General features: G+C 36.2%; 1 protein-coding gene across 2 annotated transcripts in view; it reads right to left on the bottom strand.

Annotated features, from left to right (window-relative positions):
- LOC136034696 (uncharacterized) overlaps positions 1-13,371 on the bottom strand; it is a 131,002-nt gene that overhangs the window by 112,659 nt on the left and 4,972 nt on the right. For both annotated transcript variants that reach the window (XM_065716030.1, XM_065716031.1), the window contains exons 2-4: positions 8,813-8,970; positions 3,875-4,072; positions 86-222 (exon numbers count right to left, since the gene is read on the bottom strand). In XM_065716030.1, coding sequence (XP_065572102.1) covers positions 86-222; positions 3,875-4,072; positions 8,813-8,970 — 493 coding nt within the window. The remainder of the gene's footprint in view (positions 1-85; positions 223-3,874; positions 4,073-8,812; positions 8,971-13,371) is intronic.

Raw genomic sequence — 13,371 nt, 5'->3', positions numbered from 1 at the left:
TCATGTTACGTCACAAATGATCACAGGCACATGCAAATAATTGATACTCAAGGGTCAGAAAGAAAGTAGAAATTATTTAAGCTACCTTTCTCTATTTCGTCCTCTGCCCAAGTCGTCTTCCCCAGTATGTACAACAACCGATCTTCCGACTACAGATGTAGGTCCAGAATACAGACTGATTTCACTAGCCTCTATATAGACCTCAGCTTCATTATTTCTGCTCTGAAGAGAAATACACAGCATATTTATGTTTTCGATCCAAAACATATAAACTAATAATTTAAAAACAAAACAAAAGAAACACTTAAGGAAGTTAAAATGGTGATTGCCAAAGTACAGGGATTCTAAAAGTTTTACAATTGCACCAAATACCAGTAAAATGGAAAGGTCAAGGCTAAAATAAGATGAACAGCCATAGAAAAGCAAAAAAAAAAAAAACCAACTGAAAAGCAAACAAACGCAAGGCATTAGCACAGAAGTCCAACTTCTCTGATACCTTTCTTACTTCATATTTGGATTACAATGATTCTGATATTTCCTCTCAGAAACGTAAAAGTTAAGTCTCAAACGAGTGTCAATCTCTGATTTTTGTTGGAAAAGAAAAATATTAAATTTTAGAAGAACATTTTATTGTTCATGCTTTAAAGCAAAATATGCAACACATCAGAAGCAGAAAATAAGAAGAACGCTTCAAAACATCTATTTTGGATTTTTTATTTTTTTTTTTAATAAACAGATCATAATGGCTTTCTTTTCCATGGATGACTTTGGATTTCAAATATGGATTAAACATTCTTTCTAAATTTACGCAAGCACATGAATCTCTATTTTTCACGCATGAAGATGAAAGTAATTATTCCTACCATATTGTGAATAGACTATTTAGACTTCTTTGACTGTTCGAAACACTTCTAGATTTCTTTCTTGATTTGGTGAGTGTTTTTTTTTCCTTTGCTACGTTGCAATATAGTTTGAAATTTAGTCTGACAAATTGAAACATTGAAACACATTGAAACAAGTTCTCTAACATTATGGATCTTTTTTTTCGGTAGTATTCTCCACATGGGAATTAGCACAAACATTGCATGATAGAACAGAATTTAGATAGATACTTTTTTCTAGAATCAAAAATTTATATTCCTAAATGTAAACCTTCTTCTCAGTACTTTTTTGGGTTTGTCTTCCGAGCGATTCTGAGTTATAAAATCCTTTATTTAACAATATATTCACACCATCTAAAAAAATCACAAACAAAAAAAATCCAAAAAACACACATTTTTTTTTAGAAAAGCCAGATATAAACTGAAAATGAGATGAAAAACAATATCTAACAAGAAAAGAATTTACTGCCTTACAATACTGAAACATATTGGTAGTCAAACAAAACTGATGCTCTGGCAAAAATTTTGCTTTAGCAAATTAATCAATACCTAAATATCGATTATATCAGCTGAGAGGAGTCACAGTCAAATGTTGGACATGGCTATAGTTCTGTTTTACTGCCAACGACATAACAATAAGGGAATTATATAATACTTGTAATAAACTACGCGAACGACTCGATACTTTTTGGATAGGCGCTTGCCCATAGCTTTCCATGCGCTCTGAATGCTTTTATCTTATGTAAATCAAGCTTCCAAGAAAAGACGAACGGCCCCAACTAAGACAAACAAGATTGTTTCATGTTTTATCTCTAGCAGTCAGATTTGTGAGACTCAATTAGGATATATGTCTTAGTTTGAAAAAAAAAAATTCAAAATTGACTCAGAATCCAGCTCAAGTCCTGCAAACTGCTTTATAAAGGGCTCGGCATGGAGCCTTGTCAGTCGAGGCGAAACAGGCTATAAGACAATCTCTTTAATAGAATTTAAGATATACGTTTTAGGCTAATATCTCTAAATAATATTTCAAGATTTGGAAGTAGGGAAGGGGTGTAGGTGATTTTTGGAGAGGCTACTATCATTTACTACTACTAAAATAATACATACGGAGCATTTGCACACTTTCATGGTCAATGCTTAGTCACAGTAAAGTTTCAGCCTCTCTGTGCACTTCAACCTTATTTGTGCTTGAACATTAGAAACAGTACAAGAATTTAAACAACCTATTTTTCAAACAGTTCATGAAACCGTAGTCGAAAAGCCTTATACTATGTCTTTGGGGGTGACTTACTCCCCCACAGTCCCCGTGGGAGAGGCTACAAGTTACAAACTTTGACCAGTGCTTACACGTAGTAATGGTTATTTGGAAGTGTACAGACGTTTTCAGGGGGATTTTTAGGTCGGGGGGGGGGGGGGGGGTTGAGAAGAGGGAGATATGTTGGGGGAACTTTCCTTGGAGGAATTTGTCGTGGGGGAAGAAAATTTTCATGAAGGGAGCGCAGGATTTTCTAGCATTATTAAAAAAAAAACAATGAAAAAAAAATGTGTAAAAGTTTTTTCAACTGAAAGTAAGGAGAAGCATTAAAACTTAAAACGAACAGAAATTATTACACAAATGATGGGCTCAACTCCTCCTAATACCCCGCTCTTTACGCTAAAGTGTTTTTAGTAATTTCAACTATTTATTCTACGGCTTTTGTGATTCAGGGGTCATTCTTAAGAAACTGGGACAAAATTTAAGCTTTAGTGTAAAGAGCGAGGTACTGACGAGGGGGTGAGCCCCCCCCCCATATACGTAATAAAAACATGAAAATACAGAAGTTAGTTACGTAAGCTAATTTGTAAGTTACGTATATCTTTTACTAATAAAAACATTCGTAAAAAATTAAAGTTCTAGTTGCCTTTTTAAGTAACCAAAAAATTGGAGGGCAACTAGGCCTCCTCCCCCGCTCCTTTTTTCTCAAAATCGTTCAATCAAAACTATGAGAAATTCATTTAGCCAAAAAAATAAACATGCGAAATTCGTTTTAATTATTCATCTACGGAGAGCCAAAATCAATACATACATTGATTCAAAAACGTTCAGAAATTAAATAAAAAACGCGTTTTTTATTATTTTAAAAAGTAGAGTTAATAGTAAGAGTCAAACTTTACGTAAAGAGCGGGGCGCTGATGAGGAAGCAGCCCCTTTTATATACGAAGTAATTTCTGTTCGTTTTAAGTTTTAATGCCGCTCCTTACTTTCCGTTAAAAAAACTTGTTTTTTTTATTTAATTTTAGAAAAGACTGGATCAAATACCACTTTTGGTCGACTTAATCTCTATAATTAAAGGTCTAAATTTGTTTGTGAAACATTATCAAACATTTCATGTCCAAATTTGTTATGAATAGTTGAAATCAAACTATTATCTCTTTTTGAGCCTTTCCGAAGACCAAGATGTTAAGAATTCTACGGTGTATAAGCAATCTATGATCATAAAACCGCAGGTCTGTTGAATTTCAAATTTAACACTCAAGTTCAACGAACAGTACTTTTTTAATTAAATCCATTTATAAGTTGTTTTCAAAAAAGCGCTGCTCACCCAGGGTCTGTTCTTATTCAAGAGTACTCATATGTTGATCAACAGTTTCTGTAAGAACAAATAATTTGCAAACGGTGTTGGTTCATCATGCATTGAAACACCTTATAGACCAGTTACTTCTGTGTTTTAGATTCTTAATGCAATTCGCATGGCTCAGGGGTTGGATGGAGGAGATTTTTGCTTAAGCAGGTTTGAATAACACTTTCCAAGTAATCAAACTATTTTTCTGACATTTATGACGCAAAAACAGAAGAACTATATTAAACTGTAATTCTAAACTAGTACCACCTGAAGCCGTAGGCAACCTCAGTACTAGTTAAATTAGTCAGTAAAAATTAGTAAAAATTAATACAATATATCTCGGGCTTATACTATTACTCTTTTATTGAAAGAGGAAAAGAATCTTATTACCACTAAGTTACCAAAATCACCAACGTGCTTCTTCAGGTCCCTGGGAGCACCATGGACGTCTTCAGTGGGATTAAAATGCTCGCCAGCATCCATGCAGAAATTTGTTAGCTCTGGATATTCATGAACATGAAAACCATGTTTACCATCCGTCAAGCCATATATTTTACCTCTGACTATTACTGGACTAGATGGACTTTCCTAAAATGTATTTATTTTCTAGAACACAAAAGAAATTCTCAACAAAAATCAAACATACTGAAGAATAATCAGCAATATCTAGCTCACTAATGTTATTTCAGATATACCATAGAAAAATCGTTTTGTATTCCTTTTTCGTTGTCTAAAGCGATCAAAAGCTAGGAAAAGACACCTTATTTACTTGAATAGGATATTTTGCTTCTTGTCATATTTCATCCCCCGCCCCCAATTTAAACCAAGGCAAGTATATCATATTTTCTCCTCTCATTGCTATAAATTTTGTTACAATCTGTAGAAAGACCAATTTGTTACCGTCTCTTTCCTGGAATATTTTATTTGTTTTTTTTTTGGAACCAGGGAATGTAAAAGAAAGAAAACAGTCAATTGGTAAATAAAACTTAGATCAGAGGATATTGAGAGGAGTAGAAACCAATCAAAATACTTTTGATCTCTTGCATCCCCCACGTCCTCGGGGGTCGCATTGGTAATATCTCCTCCCCACTTTCATGGATCAGTTCCCTATATGATACTCGGTCATCAGCTTGTTTAAGAAGATATAGGGGGTCACCTCCGAAATTGTCTTTCCTTCTCTTCCTAGGCCTTCCAGGGGGGTGGTTACCATGGACCGGTCCTTCAAATGTTACTTTCGGCAGGCGTTATTTTTCCGCTCGGTGTATGTGACTGAGCCACCTGAGTTGCTGTACTCGCACTTTCTGGAGAATTATAGCTTCTCGTTTCAGTTGCCTTCGAGGGTCTTCATTAGATATTCTGTCTAGATATGTTAAACCAGCTATACGGCGGAGACATCTCGTCTCAAAAGCCGTAATTCTAGATTTGTCTTCAACTTTTATCATCCATGTTTTGCAGGTACACATGGCAACAGGGATGCAACATTAAAAATTACAACAAAAGAGTAATTTATAAAAATTACAATGTTTTTAATGTCTGTAATATTGCTTTTCGTTGGTGTTTGTATGTTTATACACCAATCAATCCATTATGATAACACAATTTCTTAAATTTGTAAAGAGTTAAATTCCTTCATGCAGAATTGAAAACATAAATGTCTGATTTACCTATGAATGATTGTGCCTATAAAACTTTGACTGGTGACATTGACCTCAGTTAGCAACTCAGGAGTTGACGACTCTTGTCGCGGATTATAAATATAACTTTTACCATCTAATATCAGCTCGTGAGCCTTTTGGGAGGACTACCCTCATCCTTACTGATTAAAAGGTGTTTTTTCTATCATTTTAAAACTATTGATTGTTGATTTTCCATTTCTGAAGATACTAGACTTTGTCGGACTAATCAGCCTGATAAATCAAACAGTTCAAGGTAACGAACTGTAGTAAGGAGCGACCCGGCTCAATAGTAAATGAAAATCTAAAAAACGGAAATTTGATACTAAAGGATGCATCAAAACAATCTAATTCTTATGCTGATTTTAAATATATAGTTCCATCAAATTTAGTCTTTGTGATCAAAAGTTACGAGCCTGAGAAAATTTGCATTATTTTGGAAAATAGGGGGAAACACCCTCTAAAAGTCATAGAATCTTAACAAAGATCACACCATTGCATTCAGCGTATCAGAGAACCCTACTGTATGCAAATTTCATTTTAATAATTCATTTTCGGAGAGCCAAAATCAAACATGCAATAATTCAAAAACGTTCAGAAATTAAATAAAAAAAACTAGTTTTTTAACTGAAAGTAAGGAGCAACATTAAAATTTAAAACGAACAGATATTGCTCCGTGTATGAAAGGGGCTGTTCCCTTCTCAACGCCCCGCTGTTTACGCTAAGGTTTTTTACTGTTTAATAAAGTAGGATTGAGAGAAAGAGTCAAACTTTAGCGTAAAGAGCGGGGCGTTGAGAAGGGAACAGCCCCTTTCATACACGGAGTAATTTCTGTTCGTTTTAAGTTTTAATGTCGCTCCTTACTTTCAGTTAAAAAAAACTAGTTTCTTTTTATTTAATATCTTTAGGAAACCATCCAATTCCATCAGGTTTAGATCCAACAGATATTCAAAATCTACTTATCAAACTGGACATAAGGCTAAGGACATATCGGGCACTTAACATGCCTGGCCCACAAGAGCCTCTTACAGAAATACGAACCAACGAGATATTTCCGGCTTACTATATTACATTTTACCTTTTCTTTTTCTTTTTAACTTTGTTATTTAAAGTTTTAACGCACAAAATTTACCTTCAGCAATTCTTAGTGACTTGTTGTGGGCTTAGAAAACATTCATGAAATTGTGAACAATTGTATCACCCAAAATTCAACAACCTTACTAATTACTGAATCCCCAACATGTTGAAAGCACAAAAAATTCCAAGTAGCTGGCTGATCGTTAAATATTTTGTTCCCCACCGACACATCCTTCATGTAATATGCATGTTAAGACAGAGTATGTTATGCAATAAGAGTGTTGCGAGGTAAAAATTTCCCTAACTCTCGAAATAAAAGTGTAAGATTCTGAGCATAAAAAGTATTATATTTATATTCTTAACTGCACAGGACGGGTGCAAAAATTACCGAAGAAAGGAACGTTTCGGGAGTTCAAACAGGCTGATAGGATGGGGTAAGAAGGATAAAGGAGGTTTCCCAGGCCAATCTTGGTTCTCTAATTGGACGAAGTAAAATTCATTGTGTGATTACGGCTAAGGTGGTGACAATGAGCTAATTTTATATATTACAATCTATTAAAAATCTGGCAGTGGGATTGGGAGAGGTGTTTTAAGAAACGTCACAGACCAATTTTTTTGTTTACTCACATATATTAAAAAGCTTTATTCTGGCTCAAAAAAGGTGCAATAAGCTTACCTTTCTCCAAAAATAGGCGAGGAGAGGGGGTGACAGACGGTTTATGGGCCCACTTTGTTCCTCCAGTTACAAGGCTTGTCTATTGCACCGGATCTGGACTTAGCACGTTTTGTAGAGAATAATAATCCAGTTCTTGCGCATTTTGCCACAACAATGAAATTGTCACTCTCTTGGACTTTTCAATATTTTGAACCCCATGAGCTGCTTGTTGCATTAAAAAGTGACATCATACGCTTTTATTAGTCAGCAGTAATTATTTAACTAAGGTCATAAAACATATTACACCCATCTTAGTTTAAAAACTAGCTTTCTTGCTAAGGGCCAACTTATTAATATCACGGCTAGGAAAGGATCAAAGGGAAAGCTCCGATGTCTTCAGCAATAAGGAAACTATTATAGTTTCAGAGTCTAATATAATATCATTCTTTTGTCTTAATTTTAAAAGCAAAAAAAAATCACAAGCGACACGGCTTTTAACAATAGAGGGTAGTACTTTCAACGCACGGAAAAATGCTCTTTTTTGGATCTCTCAGTTTTTCTATTTATTATTCTGAGAAGATATTTTAGCAATGACGTGAAGAAGCCTTCTCAAACTCTAGTAAGGAGTTTTCGATTTGGAAGTGAAGCATGGCACGAAGATACAAAAACTAGGCAGAACTACTTCTAAAAGTCCTCACTGACCTGGACTATAAAGCTACACTTGAGCTAACAAGCTGTGAGCTCTGGCTCAAGGACAAGAAAACCATCATTTTTGGCCCCAGGCAAGAATTGTGTATAGCTTTCCAAAATCTAATGTGATACTAATCTATCCTACTTGAGATTCACACTTTTCGGGAACACCACAAAGGTTAGAGCCTAGCCCTTTTCTTTCCCAAAATAAAACAGAAAACGCGCTTTAGTATTTGGGTACACCGTTTCATTGTTAAATTCTCCTTAAACTTCCTGAAATTCCTCTTTTAAATATTAGATTTAGTCATATTAATTAAATATGGAATAAATTTTTATGCATATATTCTTCCTCAATGACTTGCACTTCTAATTATTTAATGACTCGCAAGATAGATAATTCCAAAGATGACTGGAGCAAACTAAACAGACTGCTCCATAAATTTTAAATTAACATTTGAAATGTTTGATTTTAAACATGTTTTTCATCAGTCAAATATAAAATGGAATCACAAGGAAAAATAGAGGTAAAAAACGTGTTATTTTTAAGCAGTAAAACTAAATTAAAACTACAGTAGTATTTATTCGATTTATTTTTTTGTTATTCCTGTAAAATTGGTTCGTATTCTGATCAAGACTTATTTCTGTTGTTATTATATTAGCCTACTACAAATGGAAAACGCCTGTCCGAAATACATGACAGCGTTTTCAGTAAGCGCGAATGACAGTCAAGCCATCGTTTTGGTTTATTGCTCATTTTAATTGTAAATCAACTATTCATTCTGATTTCGAAATATTTTTGGATCCATTTATTCATTCATGGATCGTTTATATTTTGACTTATCTGCTCCTTTTAGGTTTTAATATGATTTTTACTTTACTTTGAAAAATTTTTGTTTGGAAGAAGTGTTTTTAAAATAAATTTTAAAAAGACCACTCCAGTGAAGTATTCAAACAATGTTGTTCTCCTGAAAAATTGGAAGAAGTGGACTGAATAGGTGCATCCAGAACGATACAAGTTTATGATTAAGACTTAATTGCCTAGAGGCATTTTTTGTGCTAGAGATTCAAGAAACAAAACATTTTTAATTCAATTATTCTGTTTGTAAATATTTCAATTCGAAACTCATATAACAAGTTCCCTAGTACAAATTGCTTCCATTAGTATGACCCGTGTTGGAGCATTTAACAACAACGATAAACTTCTTCATGAGGACTGAACTTCTTCATATTTACCTGCTCAAGAACTAGGTTACCATGAACTTTCGAGGTCAAACCAGGGACAACTGTAACATGAGCGATTCTTGGACCACCCATTGATCCCTGGAATCGTTCAGGATGGGTTGGCAGTTCGTCATCATAGAACTTCGAACAGTTACTGGCTGCAGAGAGATCTGAAAAAAGAAGCATCATGTCTAAGATCCCACAGTCAACGTAACAGCACTGAAATAAATAAGATCGAAATATCTCTCATGTATAAAAGAGGCTTTATCTGTACCAGAAGTGGCCATGTTATGTCTTGTCGAAATCAGATTCATACAAGATTGTTTTCGTCTATAAAAATAGAGTAGTCTAGGTGGGGCTATGGAGTTTGAACCCACTCTTCCCGTCCCAGCTCCTTAGATTTAGCGATATTCCGTCTTCTGTAGATTACTGGTCGTTCGGGGAGTATTTATGGAACAGTGCAACATCACTTAACTCTGAATCAGGGCCAGCGCTAAGAAGATGCAAGCCTCGGGCAAACTAAATTTCGCGGTGCTGTTGAAACTACGTGGGTCACCAATATTAAGACACTTCACTATTGTATGGGGTCAGACTGGTCAGTGAACACTGACCAATAACCTGATGAACAATAACCTGAAGTTATAAGTGTTCGCATTTTCATGCACATATAGTTATGAATTTGGCTTCAAATCTCAGCACTTTCAATTTATAGGTCATTTTCCCAGCAACCCACCACTGGAGTAACCGATATCATGTGCTTGGCTCCAGACACATAACTCAAATACTGCTTTTTTAAGTCTCAAAATCTACCAGGGAGGGCCCCTGGGCCCTTCAACACCCCGTGTCCACAATGTTTAGCTTTTTAGCAGGAAGATAGTCATGCAGCCATGTTGCATCCTGTTTGAAGTAGAATCACGCTATGGTTTATGCATGACACATGATTAGAAATTAAATTAAAATGGCCTCCGACACCACCTGCCAATTTTGTTTAGCAGAAAATAGGCACGTTTCACCTTGCCTGAGCCAAAATCACGCTCACAGATTTTCAAGCCGCATGACGGGAGACAATGTAAGTCCATGTCCCCTCCAATGACTCCCCCCTTTCCCATCGCAAAATCTGTATCTGTAAATAAGAGATTGGATAATCACGCAAAATTTATATGAAAATTGAATTTTTAATCATGAATTGGGACAAAAACGAGCAAAGTCCAAGCTACACTTAGCCCTCCCTTAGCACTGCTGCCTATTTAACAAAAATTATGACGGGTAGCAACTTCTTTAAACTGGAAACATTAAATCATATTCTGGCTATATAACTGGAGGTAAAGGGTGGACCATTTCCTGCTCTCCACTCCCCATCCCGCAGACAACTTCTTAGCAAAAGAATATTCATGTCGCAACTTGTTTAAAGATTTGTTTAAAAATTGAAATTAAAGAAGAAAACATCGTTCACACCTATATAAACAAAAAAAAAACACAAAAGATTTTAAGAAAGCGTTTTTAAGGTTAATTTATTTTTATCACAGAGTTGATCTGTAATTTTCTATGGTAAAATTTTTACAGTCCTGTTCGCTTTTAGTTGACACAGTTTTAATAGCCTACATGATAATTGGCAGGAACATTAACAGTGCTTTCTGGACTTCAGAACAAGGTGTAATATACTTGTACATCTACTTAAAAGTTAGCACTGAGATAGAAAGATTGCATTAGGTGAGGAGAACACCGTATAAGCCACAGAGTCACATACAATCATAGATATCGAACATTTATTCCATTTGAAGAAAATGCTACTATCTAACTTTCTGCTAAATAGGTGGCAGTCGGGATGACTAGATGCAACTATAAACTAGCTCGTTCTCAGACAAAACCAGGATTTAGCTTTGGATCGTACCAGAGCTTATGTTGTTTTTTTCACAAAGTCTGATTTTTTTGATTTTTTTATTATTAAGATTTTTTTTTTTTTTAGTGAAACGCTAACTTCGTTGGACCCTTATGTAAAAGTTAATATGTTTTAACACAGGATAAATGAAAAAACTTTATTTCTGATTATTCACATTTTGTTTCCTTAGTCATATGTCATTTGCTATTGTGTCACTGATTTTTCTTTCAAAAAGCTTCATTGTAATTATAAAAAAATATATTTGCCATTTGCCAGCTTCAAAGAGCCTCCTCCAGGCCACTAAGCGTGTCCCAGGTGGCGGTAGGGGAACAGCCTGCTGATATGTAGGGTACTTCCATAGAAGGCACGGACCAAGGGGGACTTGGGCCATAAATACGAGTGGAGGAGGAAGAAGGCTTATCAAATGTACACATAATAGGGCCCACTGGCGTGTCCACACGTCTCATGAGTTACAAACCTTCTCCCAGGAATGGGTTAAATTGCACAGTGACGCAGAATACCATCGTGGGAGGATCCTCTATAGGAGGATAACTGCGGCAGGGCCTAAGATCCAGATTTATGGACAACTGCCTGTAAAAGGGGGCTGCCCCAACCCTTTCGGGTTACCTACAAGACTGTGGACCTTACTGTAAACTCTATTCCCACTTGAGAAGTTGCCCCCCCCCCCAAAGATATTACAGCCTAGTAAACAACAAAGCATTCGCACGGGATTCGGATTAATGGACAATTCTTCTGGGCTTGGTCTGTTTTGACGGGCGTTTTCGGGCTGAAAAACCTTTTCTTAGCTAATTTATCTACTACGGGCTGCCTCCCCGTAGTAACATATTACTTGAAGGCATGAATATACAATAATTTGTAGGTAATAGGCTTAAGACTGCCTGTGCAGGATTTCGACTCTTGTTGACAGAAGAGTATCGCCAAGTGCTGAAAACCATATTGCGATCTAGACGGGTCCAGAATTGTACAAAGCCTCCATGCTTCATACTGAAGGCCCCACGGACTTTTGACTCAAGAATTCTGGTGACTTTAATTAGACTTATTAGGAGTTCCAGAATCTTATGTCCCGGGGGTAGGAACCATGAAGTTATGTGACATAGAAATTGTTTATTCAGGCAGGAAAGATGGGGTGAAAAGACAGGGAGGAGGGCTTATGATGAATGAGAAAGCTGCTAAGTCTTGTTTAGGTTAGGAATGTGTTAATAATAGAATACTAATTACTCATTTAATAACTAAAAAGTTCAGGGTATCAGCTATAGTAGTAAATGCCCCTGTAGAACCGACTGACGGAGATACTAGTGACTCAGATGAATTTAACTTACAGTTACGGGAGCAAATCGACAGGGTTCAAGGTAAAAATATGAAGTTTTTACTAGGAGATTTTAACGTCCAGGTCGGTAGAAATAGGGATAGATGGTATCCTAGCCTAGGTAAATTAGGAGTAGGAAAAGAAAACAGTAATGGCTACAGACTTTTGCATTTTGGTAGGTATAACAATCTAGTTATGACGAATAGTGTATTTGGTCATAAAATAGCCCATAAGTTAAAATGGTATTCAAGTGATGGTAAGACAGCAAACCTTATTATGGCACCTGGTATTAACCAAGTGACATATAGCGATCGCAAATTCTGTCGGTCTGTCTGTCCCGGTTTTGCAAGTTTAGGCACTTCCAGATAGGTTAGGACGATGAAATTTGGCAGGCATATCAGGGAAATAGTCGTTTCCCCGATTTCACAATCTAGGGGGGATTAGGGGGACGGGTAATTTGGAAAAACTAGAAAAAAGTTTTTAACTTCCGAACGGGTGGTCGGATCTTAATGAAATTTAATATTTAGATTAATAGTGTGTCTCAGAGCTCTTATTTTAAATCCCGACCAGATCCGATGGCAATGGGGGGGGGGAGTTGGGGGGGGGGTTAAAATCTTGGAAAATGCTTAGAGTGGAGGGATCGGGATGAAACTTGGTGAGAAAAATAAATACAAGTCCTAGGTGCGTGATTGACATAACCGGAACGGATCTGCTCACTTTGGGGGAGTTGGTGGGAGGGTTAAATATCAAAAATTAGAAAAAATGAGGTATTTTTAACTTACGAAGGAGTGATCAGATCTTAATGAAGTTACATATTTAAAAGGAACTCGTAACTCAGATGTTTTATTTTAAAACCCGACCGGCATTAAGCATCTGACTTTCCTTTTAAATCAATCTTTTGATTCTTATAATTTTACTAGAGCTCATGCCAAATGAGCTCTTGGCTCTTTTCACCTCGTCATAAGTGCCATATGAGCTCTTAGCTATTGTCGATTATGCTGTAGTAAACCGAAGACAGGCAGGATCAATACAAGATACTAGGGTGCATAGGGGTTCTGTTGTTGATGTTAAAAGTAAAGATCACCATCTAGTAGTGTCCAGGTTACCATGTAGCCATGCAGCCATGATTAGGGTTAAGGTCTCACGGAGTTTGGGTATGATTCGAAAACTTAGACACACATTCCCTGGATCTATTCTGAAACTTCTTTTTTTTCTGTCTTGTCCAGTCATATGTTTCTTATTGTCCCATAGTATGGATGTCTACTTTTCCATCTACGCTGTGGTCACTTTCTGTCATGTATAATAAAGCACGGCGTCTGATTATGGACACGAACCGTTTCTCACCAACACCGCTCTTAAATCTAC

The sequence above is a fragment of the Artemia franciscana genome, chromosome 13, assembly GCF_032884065.1.
Source record: "Artemia franciscana chromosome 13, ASM3288406v1, whole genome shotgun sequence".
NCBI classification, from domain to species: Eukaryota; Metazoa; Arthropoda; class Branchiopoda; order Anostraca; family Artemiidae; genus Artemia; species Artemia franciscana.
Note: the sequence above shows the minus strand (reverse complement) of the source record. Positions and strands in the feature narration are given on the sequence as shown.